Source organism: Arachis stenosperma, chromosome 7 (assembly GCF_014773155.1).
Source record: "Arachis stenosperma cultivar V10309 chromosome 7, arast.V10309.gnm1.PFL2, whole genome shotgun sequence".
NCBI lineage: Eukaryota > Viridiplantae > Streptophyta > Magnoliopsida > Fabales > Fabaceae > Arachis > Arachis stenosperma.
Genome location: NC_080383.1, coordinates 28,261,490 through 28,280,920, shown reverse-complemented (window position 1 = coordinate 28,280,920; position 19,431 = coordinate 28,261,490). Strand labels below are relative to the sequence as shown.

The following is a 19,431-nucleotide window of genomic DNA, read 5'->3' as shown; positions in this document are numbered from 1 at the left end:
TTTGAATTTAATTTTGATGTAAAATGTTTTTGATATACTGGTAAAACCTAATTCAAAAGCAATTAATTGGCTTTATGCGTTATAGTTTAGGAAGGTCATCAAGTGTACCGGGAACATCGGTATTCTAGTTATTTTAACCGTTAATCTGAATTATAAAAAATATATATAATATATATTAATTAAAATCAACGGTTAAAACAACTGAAACACCGATGTTCCTAGGTACACCTGATAACTTTCCTATAGTTTAATACTGTATTACCATTCAATGAAAATGATTGACAAAAGTGTAATTCACCTTAGCTATAAAGGTAGGACATTTTATCTTTTATAATATACACACTGAATATATAATACCCACTTAAGCATTTGAATACTTTTTGTAGGTACACTTTTACATTCATTATTTAATACTTTTACATTCATTATTTAATAACTCAAGTACTCTTAATCTCATCTTATTTAACATATTCTAATATTATTTAATTTTTATATCCATTAAATTAAGGGTTAAGTACGATTTTGGTTTCTAACATAGAGACTTCAGTTTTTTTTCGCTACACAATGGTCTCAAAAATTTTAGTTTATTTTAAAATCGTTATTTTTACCAAATTTTACATTTTTATTCTAAAAATATTTCTAACTAAAAAAAAAAAAACAAAACATTGAATAATGGGAAAAGGGGAAGAGAAGAGAGGATAGAAGAAGGAAGGAAAGGGAAGGGAAGGGAAGAGAAGGTGGGGAAGGAAAGGGGAAGGGCCGCTGTTGTTGCTCTTCTCCCCTTCGCGCTAACCCCAGAGCCGCTGCGACCTTCTCCCCTCCTTCTCTTCTTCCTTGTCTCGGACCTTCTCGAACCAGAGCTCATTCCGACGAGGAGCTATCATAACACTTCAGTTGTCCACTAGCGGTAAGGCATCTACGGCCTTTGGTGGCGAGGAATCTAAAGTAGGCAGTTGGTCCGAGACTGATGCGACGTTGGCGGCAAGGGAGGCGGAACAGGCAGACGATGGCGGCGACGGCAATTGCAGAGTCTCGACGGTGGATTTGGACTGTGCGCCGCGGACAACTTGATCCCATAGAGAACCCGTTCCACGCTTTTGATTCCATTGAAGAAGAAGACAATGTTGTTTCACTTCTATTTCTTCTGTTTTTGTTTCTGATTTCATTGAAGAAGAAGAAGAATAATGTTTTCTGTTTTTTTTTTTCATAATTCAAGTTATCATTTTGCTTTCAATTTCTGTTTTCGGTTTGATTATGGATTAGTTTAGCCGAATGTCAATTTTCTGTGAGTGGATTTTAGGAAATGGTTATTGCTGTTGATTTGATTCTGTTTATGGTTTGATTCTGGATTGCTTCTGCTTCTAATTCTGCTTTTGTTGTTGCTCTGAAGGACGATTTTGAAACTAAGTTAAGCCTTCGAGACCATTTTGTAGCGAAAAAAAGGCTAGGAACGAAATAAATTTTCGATCTTTACGTTAGGGACCAAAACCGTACTTAACCCTTAAATTAACACAACAAATCCTAATCACACACTTTATTAAACAAATTTAACCACTGATTTAACCTAAACCTTAACCAAATGCTAAAGTCATAAATTTAATATGTAAAAAATAAAATCATACCAACAATAAATCCGATGATAGTGGTTGGAGGGTCTCTCTAATGTGGTGGTGATAGAGGCGGCAGTGACAGCGACAACCACGGCAAAGGATGCAGCGGGAATAGCAGCAGCAACAGCAGAACGACGACGACATGCGCGGTGGCTTCGGTGGGTACTCTAGGTGGCGGCAACGTTGACAACGAGGTCCCGACAAGCTCCCGGCATGGCGATGGTGACAGTTCGACGACGAGGGAGAGAGAAGACGAGAGAGAGAGAGAGAGAGAGAGAGAGAGAGAGAGAGAGAGAGAGAGAGAGAGAGAGAGAGAGTTCGGACAAATGAGGGAAAAGGGTTCCGCGTGTGAATTTTAACCCAATTTTATCGTTGGATTTTTCAGACAGTAAATGACCAAAATGACGCATAAAATCATTATACCGGCAGAATATACCGATGGTAAATCCGACAGTAATATTGGTACCGTTGAGTTATATTTTTGCGCCAATAATTACCATCGACTTTAGCGATAGAAAATTTCTTTCGACAATAATCTTTTATGGTGACGAATTTTTCCTCTTTTTTGTTAGAAAATTCGACAATAAATCTGTCAGTACAAATCAAAACTAAACCTAATAATAACTCGACGGTATTCAATATTTTTTTTGTAATGTATGAGAGCATAAAAAGTATTATAAAATATTTTATCAAACCAGAAATGTCAAAATTATTGGGCAATGTTTGGTTACTAGCGTCTTCCCATTAGTGCAATGACAAAATTATTAGGTAGGTTAGTGTTCTTCAAGACACAAATATAGAAAGAGTTACACATATAAAGATGTACACATTGTTTACTATATTTGATGATGATATACATGATATACTAAATTAAAACAAATGTCAATTTTATTCTTTCATTACTTCACTACTACCACTAGTATTATTGCTTTTCACTACACTACTACTAATTTCTCAACCCAAATTAGTGAAATTACTACCATCAACGATTCTAATTTAATAATTAATTTAACAATTATTAAAAAAAAATTGGTGACATGAAGAGAAAAAGAGACAGGCAAAGACAAAAATAGAGACAGTGGTAGGAGCACGAAAGGTGGAGCATAACAAGAGGGGGGTTAAGAGACATTAGGGTTAGAGTAAAACTTGATTTGCTAAAATTTTATAAAGAGATGTTTGTGAAACTATTTATTTTGTGTTTAGTAAATAAAAAAAAGTATATACTTGTGTTTGTAATTTTTGAAAGATAAGAATGTTTTTGAAAACGTTTAAGATAGAATTTTTTAAAAATAACTTGTATTCATCAAAATTAAAAAGTCTAATATAATTTCATGCATTAATTAATTTTTAAATTTAAGTTTTATATTTATGTTTATTATAATATAAAGACTATTTTATTAACTACAATTGTTGTTGTTTATATTTTTTAAAAATTATTTTTTTATTTAATTTACCAAATATAGATACTACAATTTTTAAAAAGTTATTTTTTAAAAGCTAATTTTTATAAGTTATTTTTGAAAAATAAAAATTTTATCAAACTAAACATAAATAACAAACTAAAAGTTTTAAAAATAATAAGAAAAAAATAAAAAAATTAGTGTCTCAAAAATTGTATTTTAATATTGCAATTTTAAAGAAATAAACTAAAAATATGTATTATGTGTATTGATGTACTTTTATATTCATCAAACTTTTGTGTCTCAACAAAATGGACATCTATCATAAATCATAATATTTCTGGAGGACACAAAAAGTAACCAAACAGTATCTTGTTAAGAGACTTATTCAAGACAAAAAAAAAAAAGAGAGAGAGAGAGAGGGAGACTTATTTAGTATGCTTAACTTAATCACATTTAAAGGACTAAATTAAATTAATGGAATGACCAAATTAAAGCTTTATCAATCAGACCTGTTTTGAGCAGTCTATGGGTTTGAGTTAATGTTTTTTGTCCCTTTAAAAAATCCGAACAAGTATGGGTGTAAAAAATTCTTTGTGACGGACACAAACAATAAGGTTACATTTAAAAAGAAGATTGAGAGACAAAAAATAAAAATTTTTATTATATTGAGTGTAAACTGTATATAATTAAATTATATTTTAATATTTTGTTTGATTTAAAATAAATATAAAAACTGAAATAAATAAAATTACTTAAATATTTTCGTTAATTAAAAAAATCCTAATCTTGTTAATTTTTTTTTAAAACAAAAACAAAAACTCTCTTTTTCATCATCAAAATTCACCTCATTTTTTTTATAAAACAAAAAAAATCTATCTTATTTTTACTCAACACATATACCAAAAAAAAAAAGAAAAATAAAAAGAAGAAAGAAGAGTAAAGTGACAATTAAGTCCCTGAAAATTTTGCGTTCGGACAATTTAGAGCCTAAAAAAAGGTAACAAATAGATCCCCCAAAAAATGAAACGTGAACACGTTACATCATTCTGTTAGTAAAACTAACGTCGCCTCTAACGTGGACTGTTAAAGTTTTGAGGTGTCTGTTAAATACCACATTGAAATTACTATAGATGATGAGGACAAATTGATCCTTCTATATTGTTTGAATTTAAAATGTCCGAAATCCTAATTTTTTAGAATCCCCAATTATTCATTCTGAAACAAAACCATAGCACAACGTATAATGACTACCACCGAAAGCTCTAGAAGCACGAGGCGCCAAAGGGAAAGAAATGAAGGCAGCGGTGGAAATTGTAGGGGTGACTCAACACATGGAAGAGGTTTCAGTAATAAAATCACGCCCAAGTGTAACTGTCAGCTATATACAACAATATACAAATCTGAAACAGTAGAGAATCCAGATAGATTGTTCTTAGGATGCCCAAACTATAAGATAAGTGTTTAATTCAAATTGTTTTTATTATTTGAGTTTTGAGTATTCCATTAGATTGAAATTCATAGCTGTCATTCAAGGTATATTTTTTTGTTCTATTTATAGTACAAGTTGTCATACTACAAGTTCTTTAGATGGTTAGATGATGTTGCTGGAGATATGGAGGTTCAAAGTTCTAAGTAGAGGAGAATAGATTAATTGATTTGGATGAGAGAATTCTGAGATTGAAAATGAATTGTAGAAATAAAGAAATTCCAACCAAAATTAATGGTAGTAGATTTAGCAATGTTATGTATTTTATGGCTGATTTTTTAATTGCAATTATTGTGAATGTGTATGGCAAGAATTTTGGGTGAATCAAATTAGATAGTTGCAGTATGAATGTAGTAGTATTTATAATTATATTATTATGAATGCGATCATGAATAACTATTTTTGAATCATTGTATGATCTATGATGGATGTTGGTGTTAATGAATTTGATGTTCACATTGATGAAATGAAAGAATCAAATAACTATAACAGGCATAAAAGCATTGTTATATTATCTAAGCTTCCAAAAGATTATTTTTAATTGCAGGGGTTCATCCAAAAAGAGATTGAACACTTGTTTGTGTTACTAAATCAAAAAAAAAAAAACTTACATAGCAACATTATCATAATTGTACAATATACTGTGCTTAATTCAAAACCGGAATTAAGTCTAAAAAAAGTATATCCAAAATACTAGTCGATTATATCCAAATTACTAATCCATCATATCCAAAATACTATAGTTTCATTTATTGAAAACTTCAACTAAGGCTTAAATCTAAGGGTAGGAATAAAGTGAAATATTCTTGCAGCTAAAATTTCTGCAGAAATACCATCAGTTGAGCTTGTTGGTTGTTGTGGTGGAGGTTGTTTAGGCTTTATAATAGATTATTTTTTTCTGAATAAGGCTGGCTAGAGGATTTTGACTGGACTTGAGTTGGATTTTTTTCTTAGGTAGTTGTTGTTGAAGGGGGCTTATTATGGCCTTGAGATTGGGCTGAAAGCCTGATTTGGTTCTAGACTAGAGCAAGAGGCCTATATTGGGCTTGGGCTTGTTTAGGAAGCCTGAACTGGAATTGGACTTGACCAGGAGGCCTAAACCCTGTGGACCTTCTTATCCTCCTTTTTCTTTCTTTTACAGCATCTTTCAATTGGCCTTGCAATGTTCACAAAAAAAAATTCAACATGATCCATATTCATTTGATATTAAACAAACAAATATAGTAGACATAATATCCTCCACAAAGAACTTACAGTTGCATAGTTATAATAATGTCAGATCTAGTTGTTATAGTTCTATGTTGAACAACATCATCAGAATTATTTGCAATATTTGTATTAGTGGCAGCTCCATTAGTCACAGACCTAGTTGGTTCCACATTTTGAGTAGTGACAGTAGGGTTAGCATTTTCTGCTTAGATTGAATTTGATTAAATAGATATGAATAAAACAATTGCTCCAATATCAGACTAAACATCTAAATAATTGATTAACCATTTTAATAGTATGACCATTAAACCCCTTACAAGTTAGTGATATGACATTTAAATTCCTAATGAAAATGCTAACAAACAACTAAATCCTTAATAAAAATGCCTACCTATGGCTGTGGGTTAGGTTCAGCAATGGATTCTTGATTTTTTGGTTGGGGAGCATTGTGAGATAGCGGTACTTTTTCATGTGTATTATTCTTTGACGAGGATCTAGTTTTTTTTTCTTTCTTAGTTACTGGATCCCTTTTGCATGTTTTGAAGTAATGGCCAGATTTACCACACTTGGTGTAAGTCACTGTGCAGCTTCTCTTAAATTTATTTGCATTTAGCAGTGGCTCAACAGGATCTTTTCTTCTTACATGTAGCTTTGGACGTCCAATGGGTCTCTTAGGCTTGGGTGAAATAATTCTTGATCCTTCTGCCCTCTTCCAATATTACTCACTTGGAACTGGTTGAACACAATATTAGTATGTAGCGTTAAATGAGGTCATTTCAACGATGGATGTCATAGTCTTTAGGTCGCTCATTTTTTCAGGCTATAGCAAATATAGCATGCACACATGGTATTCTTGACACATACAAGTAAACAACAACAACAACAAACAAAATCAGAAGATCCAGCTAACAAACTATGTCTATATCTAATCCAAAAAGTTCTATAATTAGGAAGTTTTGACATGACCTGTGAATTGCCATACACCTTCCTCCCATCACACTAAACTTCATATTTGACTCGATCATCATCACCAATGCATTGTGGCTGCCACTTATCACTAGCTTTCTTTAGCATCTCCATCTTTATTTATTGAACTGGTGCAATCTTTTTTTTATACCCACCCAAAAGTCTCCTGTGATTTGCCATCCTTCTCATAATATAATGTAACACCCTACCAAGCTAAGCTTTACGCATAAGCCGTAAAACAGAGGTGGTGTGGTATTACGACCTCTAAAATAAAATAAGTACATATAATAGCAGAAGAATTATAATATGCTAGAAGCCGTGAAGAAAAGAGGAAACAAAATCGCAAAATAAAAGCGCAACGCTCAAGGAACGGGTTAACCTGCGTGCTAAGAAAACCATAACTATTAAACATATGATAACAGAAGTAGGAATAGAGTGCCAAAGATACAAAATAACAAGCTCCTAACTCAGCCTGCGAAGTCAAGACTGGCCGGAGAATATTTACATATATATACATACATATCCAAAACCCAAAAGTATATATACACAATCCTGCCTCTCCATAAACCTCTAGGAGGATCAAAAGAACAAGTTATGCGGAAAGAAAACCAAGTACATATATACACATCATAGCATTCAAGGGTCCAGACGCCTAACGAGATGCCTCTCGACCTGCATCTGAAAAATAACAACATAGAATGGTATGAGAACCCGAGGTTCTCAGTATGGTAAAGGTGCCACACACATAATATATAAGGTCCTGGGAATGCCAGAGGCAATCCTAGAACGCTGACACTCAGATTGTAGAGCTTAAAGTATTAAACAGAAACCATAAAAGGTAGTTTACTAAGGATATTTAAACCTAACTTAACTTAACCTTAAATCTAAATCCCATTCTACCATTCCTCCATACCTCCGACTCCATCATGCATTTTCACAGACAACTAAACAGACAAAGGCAAGCACAAGAAGGTTACAAGTACTGCAGATAACAAATATACATTTAACATGGCAAGTACATTTAGGCACACCCAGTTAATACACAAGCAAGTAATTCAAGTAATATGCATATGATGCATGCCTGTCCTATGGCTGATGAGGCTCATCTGTCAGTTATCCAGCCAACCCGACAAGTCTGAATTGTCCTTAGACTGTCCCCCGACGTGCATCCCCAAGAGTCTATGCATAGATTTTTTCTCAAATAATCAATATTGCTCAATGGGGGTAATATTCCCAGGAATTTATATAATGCCCGGTCACACTTACGTTGTAGGGTCAACAGAGTATCGAGTTTTCTACCTGGTACACGTGGTGGCAAGCCACGGCACTTTATCCAGGGAATCTCGTATCTCAGATCATTCAAATTCATAAGCCATATAAATAATTCAATTATAATTCATCAACATCCACATCATTCTCAATTGCATCTCATTCATCATCATACATTAAACATAATCAATCCTTATCCTTCATTATCACACCTCTCATTCCGTCCATCAATAGCTCCAATTCAAAACATAATTTATTCTTTTCTAAACAAATCAAACTTAAAACATGCTCATTTTCCTAATAACTCTAAATCAAATCATATAACCCTTGAATCTAAATCTTTTTAAATAATCATATAAACTACATCTCTAATTTTTATAAAATTTCGGCAGCATCTCCTCTAAAACTCGGACTTTGCCACCCTTTTCGGGTCCAAACCTGCTTTCTTTTCAATTCAACATACCCTTCCTCATCATCATATCAGTCACCACAATAAATCTACCTCAGATCAACAATTATACTCATACAATATTCAAATCCAACAACCAAAATTTAACTAAGGATCATAGTTCACAAATCCTAGACTTCTAACACAAAATGCCTCAAATCAATAATTCACCAAATTATTAGTTAATCAACAAGTACCTAACCAACCATGTTCATCAACAATAACATTCAACCATAATTCTCTCCAAATTAACATAATAACATTCACCATCCAAAATTAATAACTAATTATTCAATAAACTTCAACCAAATATATTCATCGACAAATTACTAAACATTAAACATACACCTGCATTCTAACTTATCCTATGGTCATCTAGCCTAAGTTTTCACAGAACATTATATATTAAATGCAAGAAACCTAAACCATACCTTGGCCGATTTCCACGTAACGACCAAAGCAAATTATTTAAAACCAAGGCAACCCCTCAAAATTCAACTAATCAGCTTCCTCCAAATTCCAATATTCACAATTTCAAGCTCCAATTATTTATTCACAACCTAATACACATTTATAACACATATATATCCAATTTAATACTCAAAGCTCAAATTTAATGAAATTAAAATAAAATTATCGTATCCTCACCTTACCCAAGCTTCACATAAGCAAGAGTAAACATTTTTCTCAAGCTAATTGGATCCTAAAACATCAGAAATCAAAGAAATTCAACATTCCCACTTAAAATTCGAAAATTGGGGGAAATGAAGGCTGAGTGTAAAATAATGAGTTACCTATGAAATTGTTCCGGTAGAAATGTAAAGCTCGACGCGGTGAATGCGTGGCCGCAAACGGTGCGGCGATTGGAGCTCGGACAGAGAAGTTACGGGGATCGGAAGTTAACGTAACAATTTTGACGTTCTTCCTTTCTTCTCCCTGATGCTCTTCGACGCTGCCAAAAATGGGGAGAAGAAGAACGTGGGTTCACTTAAAGGGCTGGTCCGGTTGGGCCCACGGCCCGGTTTGGGCCCGGTTCAACCGGTTCGGCCCGTTCGGTCCAATCTTAGACCGATATCTTCGAAATTGGTGTCAAAATTCTCGTTTCGATGAGCTCTATCCTAATTTAATATAATATTCACATTTCTAATCTTCCTTATTAAAAATTAATTTATTGACTAATTATCTACTAATTTAACCGGGGTTTACATCCTACCCACCTAATAAAGAATTTTGCCCTCAAAATTCAAATCTAGTTACCTGAAAAGAGATGTGGATAGTCCTTTCGCATATCTAATTCGAGCTCCCAGGTATGTTCCTCGATACCAGCTCGACTCCAAGCCACTTTTACCAATGATACTTCCTTTTCGCGTAATCGTTTAATATTAGTATCATCAATTCTCACTGGAATCACTGGAAGTGTTAGATCTTCTCTCACTTGGATTGGTTCTGGTTCTAGAATATGACTTGCGTCAGGAGTGTACTTCCTAAGCTGAGACACATGAAACACATCGTGCAAATTCAAAAGATATGGCGGTAAGGCAATTCTATAAGCCACTGGCCCAATCCTCTTCAGAATCTCAAACGGTCCAATATAACGGGGATTTAGTTTCTTAGTCTTAATAGCTCTTCCCACTCCAGTGGTTGGTGTAACTTTCAAAAAGACATGTTCTCCTTCTTCGAATTCCAAAGGCTTTCGCCTCTGATCAGCATAGCTCTTCTGACGGCTTTGGGCTATAAGCATTCGACTACGAATTTTCTTTATCTGCTCAGTCGTTTCAGCTATCATCTCAGGCCCTAACAAACTCCTTTCTCCAGTTTCATACCAACACAATGGAGATTGACATTTTCTGCCATACAGAGCCTCATATGGAGCCATTCCAATGCTCGCATGATAGCTATTATTATAAGCAAATTCTATTAATGGCATATACCGATCCCAGCTTGCTGGCTGGTCCAAAACACAAACCCTTAGCATATCCTCCAAAGTCTGAATAGTTCTCTCTGACTGACCATCTGTCTGAGGGTGATACGCAGTACTCAAACTTAGCTGAGTCCCAAATGCACGCTGAAAAGCTCCCCAGAATCTTGATGTAAAACGAGGATCCCTATCAGATATAATGGTAGAAGGCACGCCATGCAACCTGACAATCTCTTTAATATACATTCGTGCTAATTCCTCCATTGTGCAACTTATTCAGATAGGAAGAAAATGAGCTGATTTCGTCAATCGGTCCACAACCACCCAAATAGCGTCACAACCAGACCAGGTTCTAGGCAAACCTATCACAAAATCCATTGCGATACTCTCCCATTTCCATTGTGGAATCTCTAAAGGCTGAAGGGTTCCTGATGGTCTCTGATGCTCAATTTTAACCTTCTGACACGTTAAACATTTAGATACATGCAATGCCACATCATTTTTCATCCCTGGCCACCAGAACATCGCTTTCAGATCCTGATACATTTTAGTACTCCCTGGTGAATTGAGAATCCACTCTTATGAGCTTCCTTCAAAATACTCTGTCGCAGGTCTCCGATATCTAGTACAATAATCCGGTTCTTGAACCTCCATAAACCATCCAGACCTTCTGACACTCTCCACTGTTTTCCCTGTTCAACTGCTGGTAATACCTTACGTAACGCTTCACCGTCTCGATGGGCCTTCATAAGTTCTGATTTAAAATCACTTGAAATCTGCAACTGACTCAAACACAAAATTCCAGATTCTTCTCTAATTTCCAAATTCAAACCTTGAAATGCCCTTAGTAATTCTTCCTCCTGTAGCATCATCCAAGCTGCATATAAAGATTTTCGACTCAAAGCGTCCGCCACAACGTTCGCTTTTCCTGGATGATAATTCAATTCAAAATCATAATCTTTCAGAAGCTCCATCCACCTCCTCTGACGCATATTTAACTCTTTCTGCTCAAAAAGATACTTCAAACTCTTATGGTCTGAGAAAACATGAAACTTAACGCCATAGAGGTAGTGCCTCCAGATCTTTAAAGCAAACACAACAGCAGCAAGTTCTAAATCATGTGTCGGATAGTTCATTTCATGCGGCCTTAACTGCCGTGAGGCGTACGCCACAACATTCTGGTGCTGCATCAGAACGCACCCTAAACCCTTCAGAGATGCATCACAATACACTTCAAACGGTTCACTTGGTTCAGGTAATATCAATACAGGTGCAGTAGTCAACTTGTGCTTCAATGCTTGGAAGCTCTCTTCACATTCTGGAGTCCAGACAAAAGGCGTATCCTTCCTAGTCAATTTAGTTAAAGGTAAGGCGAGCTGTGAAAATCCCTTAATGAATCTCCGATAATACCCCGCCAAACCTAGGAAACTTCTTATCTCTGTCACTGAAGTTGGTCGCTCCCAATTCATCACTGCTTCCACCTTAGCAGGATCCACAGCTATTCCCTGCTTACTCACCACGTGGCCGAGAAACTTCACTTCACTCTTCCAGAACTCGCATTTAGATAACTTAGCGTACAACTTCCTGTCTCTCAGAATTTGCAGCACAGTTCGCAAGTGTTCAGCATGTTCCTCTTCAGACTTAGAATAAACAAGAATGTCATCAATAAAGACAATAACAAACTTGTCCAGATATGATCGGAAAATCCTGTTCATATAATCCATAAATATTGCAGGGGCATTAGTTAATCCGAAAGACATCACTGTATACTCATAATGACCATAACGGATTCTGAAAGCGGTTTTCGGAATATCCTCGTCTCTAACCCTTATCTGATGATAACCGGATCGCAGATCAATCTTAGAAAACACACCGGCACCCTGTAACTGATCCATTAGATCATCGATTCTAGGCAACGGATATTTATTCTTCACAGTGATTTTATTTAATTGCCGATAGTCGACACACAGCCGCATACTCCCATCCTTCTTCTTTACCAGTAACACTGGCGCTCCCCACGGAGAAACACTTGGTCGGATAAAATGCTTACCCAACAAATCTTCTAGCTGAGCTTTCAATTCAGTCATTTCTAAAGGTGACATCCTATAAGGAGTAATCGAAATTGGACCGGCTCCAGGCACCAACTCGATTGCAAATTCAACCTCTCGGTTAGGTGGGAATTCATTAATATCATCCGGAAACACATCTGGAAATTCACATACAACCGGAATCTACTCTAAACTCTGATCATCACCTGATACTCCCGCAGTTAATAACATAATACCCTGACATTTAGTTCCAGAACAGTTTACTATCATAGAATTCAAATAGTAACTATTCACCACAACCGGTGCTTCTGACCCTTCCGGCATAAACTGTACTGACTTCTCAGAACAATCAAGCAAAACATGATTCTTGGATAACCAATCCAATCCCAAAATGAGATCAAGACTAGTCATAGGCAAACAAATCAAATCATGCACAAATTCACGCTGTTGTACTCGAAAGGAAACTTGTGGACATCCTATCCTAGTCACTATAGCTTCATGAGTAGCAGTATATACTTTCAAATCATAACTTAAAACCACCATTCTCAATCCTAATTCATGGGCCTTTTCAAATGCAATAAATGAATGAGACGCTCCTGAATCAAATAAAGCATTTAAGATTTTACCAGCCATTTCACAATTACCTCTAATAAGTATCTCAGATCCCTCAGCACCTATGGTAGAAGTGGTGTATACTCTCCCTGGCTGCTGCACCCTACCAGTCTCATACTTCTTCTTCTCTGGGAAATTACTGGCTATATGCCCGGGCTGTCCACAGGAATAGCATACTCCAAGTCCTAATCTGCACGAAACTCCAGGATGATACTTTCCACACTTCTGACAATTCAGATCCTGCTGTGGCTGCTTCCCAAACCTTCTTCCTTGACTAGAATTAGTATTCGGCCTTCTGTAATTACCTTGTCCCTGAGTCTGCTGTGGAACAAAACCTCCACGCTTAAAATTTCTACCTCTCGGAGCAAAGTTCCACCCAGAAGGTCTCTGAAAAGGCACCCTCAAACTTTCTTTCTCTGCTGCCGCCTTCTTCACACAGTCCTCAGCCACCCTACTCTTATTCACCAATTTAGAAAATACCCTGATCTCCATTGGGGCAACAAAGCTCAAAATATCACTCCGAAGACCTCCTTCATACTTAATACATTTCCATTCAGCAAAATCTTCAAGAGCACCTTGACAGATACGAGAAAAGCGACATAACTCCTCAAACTTACTAGTATACTCAGCAACAGTCATCTGTCCCTATTTTAACTGCATTAATTCAAGTTCCTTGGCATTTCTGGCTGAATTAGGAAAGTACTTCTTATAGAACTCTGTCCGGAAAACCTCCCAAGGAATCGCAGCACCATCAGGCTGCAGGATACGTCGGGTTCCTTGCCACCAATACTGAACTTCACCTTGCAACTGATAAGTTCCAAATTCAACCCATTGCTCCTCAAGAACCTGCTGTGCCTGTAACGCCCTATCCATAGCCTGAATCCAATTATCTGCATCAGTGGGATTTGAGGTTCCCCTAAAAGTCAGAGGGTGAACTTTCAGAAATGTTGCAAGTGTCATTGGACCGCCCTCATCATTATTGTTCCCATGATTACCCTGATTTATCTGATTACCCAGTGTCTTGGCTGTCGCCTGCATAGCTGCAGCCATATTTTCCAGGGCAGCCATAAAGTCTACTGGATCAGTCCCTATAGAGGCAGGAGTAACGCTGCCTGTCCTACCTCTACCTCGCCCGCGACCGCGTCCGCGAGTCGACATCTGGTCCCTATACACACCAAACAAGTGATATTAAGTTGATCAGTCTCAATATCGCAGGTCTAATGCTTTAAGTTCCAAATGCATGCTCACAAACGTTTATGCCATATATATCAATCAGATATTCTAATAGCACATAAACACATATACAGAGAATGCACAGAAGTACAATCAGTCCGTCTTTCAGGCTCTATAGGAACGAACTGCTCTGATACCATAATGTAACACCCTACCATGCTAAACTTTACGCTTAAGCCGTAAAACAGAGGTGGTGTGGTATTACGACCTCTAAAATAAAATAAGTACATATAATAGCAGAAGAATTATAATATGCTAGGAGCCGTGAAGAAAAGAGGAAACAAAATCACAAAATAAAAGCGCAACGCTCAAGGAACGGGTTAACCTGCGTGCTAAGGAAACCATAACTATTAAACATATGATAACAGAAGTAGGAATAGAGTGCCAAAGATACAAAATAACAAGCTCCTAACTCAGCCTGCGAAGTCAAGACTGGCCGGAGAATATTTACATATATATACATACATATCCAAAACCCAAAAGTACATATACACAATCCTGCCTCTCCATAAACCTCTAGGAGGATCAAAAGAACAAGTTATGCGGAGAAAAAACCAAGTACATATATACACATCATAGCATTCAAGGGTCCAGACGCCTAACGAGATGCCTCTCGACCTGCATCTGAAAAATAACAACATAGAATGGTATGAGAACCGGAGGTTCTCAGTATGGTAAAGGTGCCACACACATAATATATAAGGTCCTGGGAATGCCAGAGGCAATCCTAGAACGCCGACACTCAGATTGTAGAGCTTAAAGTATTAAACAGAAACCATAAAAGGTAGTTTACTAAGGATATTTAAACCTAACTTAACTTAACCTTAAATCTAAATCCCATTCTGCCATTCCTCCATACCTCCGACTCCATCATGCATTTTCACAGACAACTAAACAGACAAAGGCAAGCACAAGAAGATTATAAGTACTGCAGATAACAAATATACATTTAACATGGAAAGTACATTTAGGCACACCCAGTTAATACACAAGCAAGTAATTCAAGTAATATGCATATGATGCATGCCTGTCCTATGGCTGATGAGGCTCATCTGTCAGTTATCCAGCCAACCCGACAAGTCTGAATTGTCCTTAGACTGTCCCCCGACGTGCATCCCCAAGAGTCTATGCATAGATTTTTTCTCAAATAATCAATATTGCTCAATGGGGGTAACATTCCCGGGAATTTATATAGTGCCCGGTGGTGGACGAAATTGTGATCCATATTCTTTGTATTTGTATGAAATCATTATTATGGCACCAGTTGAATTCACAACTCCGTTCAACTAACCAGCAAGTATACTGGGTCGTCCAAGTAATAAACCTTACGCGAGTAAGGGTCGATCCCACAGAGATTGTTGGTATGAAGCAAGCTATGGTCACCTTGTAAATCTCAGTTAGGCAGATTAAATTGATTTATGATTTCGAAAATTAATAATAAAAAGAAAATAAGAGGGATAGAAATACTTATGTAAATCAATAGTGGGAAATTCAGATAGGTGTATGGAGATGCTGTGTTCCTCTTGAAACTCTACTTCACTACTCGCTCTTTCTTCAATCCTTATTACTCCTTTCCATGGCAAGCTGTATGTAGAGCATCACTATCATCAATGGCTACTTTTAATCCTCTCGGGAAAATGGTCCTATGCGCTGTCACTGCACGGCTAATCGTCTGGAGGCATCACCCTTGGTTGATAGCTACATCCCATCCTCTCAGTGAAAATGGTCCAAATGCTCTGTCACAGCACGGCTAATCATCTGTCGGTTCTCAATCAGGTTGGAATAGAATCCATTGATTCTTTTGCGTTTGTCACTAAAGCCCAGCCTTCAGGAGTTTGAAGCTCGTCACAGTCATTCAATACCGGAATCCTACTCGGAATACCACAGACAAGGTTAGACTTTCCGGATTCCCAGGATCCTACTTGGAATACCACAGACAAGGTTAGACTTTCCGGATCCTCATGAATGCCGCCATCTATCTAGCTTATACCACGAAGATTCTGTTGGGGAATCTAAGAGATATGCGTCCGGCCTAAGGTAGAACGGAAGTGGTTGTCAATCACGCGCGTTCATAAGTGAGAATGATGATGAGTGTCACGGATCATCACATTCATCAAAGTGTTGTGCAACGTATATCTTGGAATAAGAATAAGAGAGAATTGAATAAAAAGTAATAGTAATTGTATTGAAACTTGAGGTACAGCAGAGCTCCACACCCTTAATCTATGGTGTGCAGAAACTCCACCGTTGAAAATACATAAGTAAAAGGTTCAGGCATGGCCGAATGGCCAGCCCCCTGAGTGATCAAGAGATCGAATAATCAAAGGCTAAACAGTCAAGAGATTAAACTGTCAAAAGATGTCTAATACAATAGTAAGTAATAAACTAACTCCTAGGGTTTACATGAGTAAGTAATTGATGCATAAATCCACTTCCGGGGCCCACTTGGTGTATGCTTGGGCTGAGCTTGATCAATCCACGAGCTGAGACTTCTCTTGGAGTTGAACTCCGAGTTATGACGTGTTTTGGGCGTTCAACTCCGGATCATGACGTTTTTCTGGCGTTTAACTCCAGACAGCAGCATGAACTTGGCGTTCAACGCCAAGTTACATCGTCAATTTCCGAATAAAGTATGGACTATTATATATTGCTGGAAAGCTCTGAATGTCTACTTTCCAACGCCGTTGAGAGCGCGCCATTTGGAGTTCTGTAGCTCCAGAAAATCCATTTCGAGTGCAGGGAGGTCAGATTCCAACAGCATCAGCAGTCCTTTTGTCAGCCTTTTTTCAGAGTTTTGCTCAAGTCCCTCAATTTCAGTCAGAAATTACCTGAAATCACAGAAAAACACACAAACTCATAGTAAAGTCCAGAAATGTGAATTTAACATAAAAACTAATGAAAACATCCCTAAAAGTAGCTTGAACTTACTAAAAACTACCTAAAAACAATGCTAAAAAGCGTATAAATTATCCGCTCATCACCCGGTCACACTTACGTTGTAGGGTCAACAGAGTATCGAGTTTTCTACCTGGTACACGTGGTGGCAAGCCACGGCACTTTATCCAGGGAATCTCGTATCTCAGATCATTCAAATTCATAAGCCATATAAATAATTCAATTATAATTCATCAACATCCACATCATTCTCAATTGCATCTCATTCATCATCATACATTAAACATAATCAATCCTTATCCTTCATTATCACACCTCTCACTCTGTCCATCAATAGCTCCAATTCAAAACATAATTTATTCTTTTCTAAACAAATCAAACTTAAAACATGCTCATTTTCCTAATAACTCTAAATCAAATCATATAACCCTTGAATCTAAATCTTTTTAAATAATCATATAAACTACATCTCTAATTTTTATAAAATTTCGGCAGCATCTCCTCTAAAACTCGGACTTTGCCACCCTTTTCGGGTCCAAACCTGCTTTCTTTTCAATTCAACATACCCTTCCTCATCATCATATCAGTCACCACAATAAATCTACCTCAGATCAACAATTATACTCATACAATATTCAAATCCAACAACCAAAATTTAACTAAGGATCATAGTTCACAAATCCTAGACTTCTAACACAAAATGCCTCGAATCAATAATTCACCAAATTATTAGTTAATCAACAAGTACCTAACCAACCATGTTCATCAACAATAACATTCAACCATAATTCTCTCCAAATTAACATAACAACATTCACCATCCAAAATTAATAACTAATTATTCAATAAACTTCAACCAAATATATTCATCGACAAATTACTAAACATTAAACATACACCTGCATTCCAACTTATCCTATGGTCATCTAGCCTAACTTTTCACAGAACATTATATATTAAATGCAAGAAACCTAAACCATACCTTGGCCGATTTTCACGTAACGACCAAAGCAAATTATTTAAAACTAAGGCAGCCCCTCAAAATTCAACTAATCAGCTTCCTCCAAGTTCCAATATTCACAATTTCAAGCTCCAATTATTTATTCACAACCTAATACACATTTATAACACATATATATCCAATTTAATACTCAAAGCTCAAATTTAATGAAATTAAAATAAAATTATCGTATCCTCACCTTACCCAAGCTTCACATAAGCAAGAGTAAACATTTTTCTCAAGCTAATTGGATCCTAAAACATCAGAAATCAAAGAAATTCAACATTCCCACTTAAAATTCGAAAATTGGGGAGAATGAAGGCTGAGTGTAAAATAATGAGTTACCTATGAAATTGTTCCGGTAGAAATGTAGAGTTCGACGCGGTGAACGCGTGGCCGCAAACGGTGCGGCGATTGGAGCTCGGACGGAGAAGTTACGAGGATCGGAAGTTAACGTAACAATTTTGACGTTCTTCCTTTCTTCTCCCTGATGCTCTTCGACGCTGCCAAAAATGGGGAGAAGAAGAACGTGGGTTCACTTAAAGGGCTGGTCCGGTTGGGCCACGGCTCGGTTTGGGCCCGGTTCAACCGATTCGGCTCGTTCGGTCTAATCTTGGACCGATTTCTTCGAAATTGGTGTCAAAATTCTCGTTTCGATGAGTTCTATCCTAATTTAATATAATATTCACATTTCTAATCTTCCTTATTAAAAATTAATTTATTGACTAATTATTTACTAATTTAACCGGGGTTTACATATAATATCTGAGTTCTTCACACATAGTCAATACTGGTTTTGTCCTATACTCCACAATCCTTCAGTTTCAGACCTCACACATGTTATTGGTCAAATTATCTACTTATACTAGTGGCTAAAGTATGCTTTGACCCACACAGCAGGTTCAAACTTAGCCAAATAGGCCCATATTTTCTCAGTTATTCTCTTTAGCTTTTCTGTACTTGCTTTGAGCTCAACTGCAGTTGTGCATCTAGCACACTCCTACACAACACATTTGGTTTGTTTATTTTTTTTATTGCTTCAATGAGTTTTTTCAGATGTGCATCACACAGTTTCTGTGATGTGCGTTGGATATTACTTCTCGAAGTGCATGAACCAGACCCTAACAACAAACACATACAATTCAGTACCATAAGCATAATACACAGTCAAATCATGCTAACATGTGGAGAATACATGTAAAAATTTTACCTTTTTACAGGTCAAATATGAAGTTCCATCCGTGTGTTTGAACATCTTCCAAATCTTCTAGCAATAGAGTCAGAAACTATTTCTGTGTTTTCTTGGTCTCTAATGCAACCATAGCATAAGCCAC

General features: G+C 36.6%; 1 protein-coding gene and 1 long non-coding RNA gene across 3 annotated transcripts; both read right to left on the bottom strand.

The window, feature by feature from the left end:
* Positions 1 to 12,540: 12,540 nt before the first annotated feature.
* Positions 12,541 to 13,608, bottom strand: LOC130939624 (uncharacterized). Its single transcript, XM_057867714.1, has one exon. The coding sequence runs from the start codon at positions 13,606 to 13,608 to the stop codon at positions 12,541 to 12,543; it is 1,068 nt and encodes a 355-aa protein (XP_057723697.1).
* A 2,926-nt stretch (positions 13,609 to 16,534) lies between these two features.
* Positions 16,535 to 18,597, bottom strand: LOC130940373 (uncharacterized). Of its 2 annotated transcripts, none has more exons than XR_009070292.1 (3): positions 18,443 to 18,597; positions 18,297 to 18,351; positions 16,535 to 17,030 (listed from the first exon to the last, which is right to left on the bottom strand). It is a non-coding gene; the product is annotated as an uncharacterized LOC130940373 (long non-coding RNA). The 2 variants fall into 2 exon arrangements; XR_009070293.1 differs by lacking the exon at positions 16,535 to 17,030 and adding an exon at positions 18,102 to 18,208.
* Between the last annotated feature and the right edge of the window lie 834 nt (positions 18,598 to 19,431).

Excerpts from the sequence above, each read along its gene's own strand:
- LOC130939624 (XM_057867714.1), bottom strand. The coding sequence starts at position 13,608 with ATGACTGTTGCTGAGTATACTAGTAAGTTTGAGGAGTTATGTCGCTTT.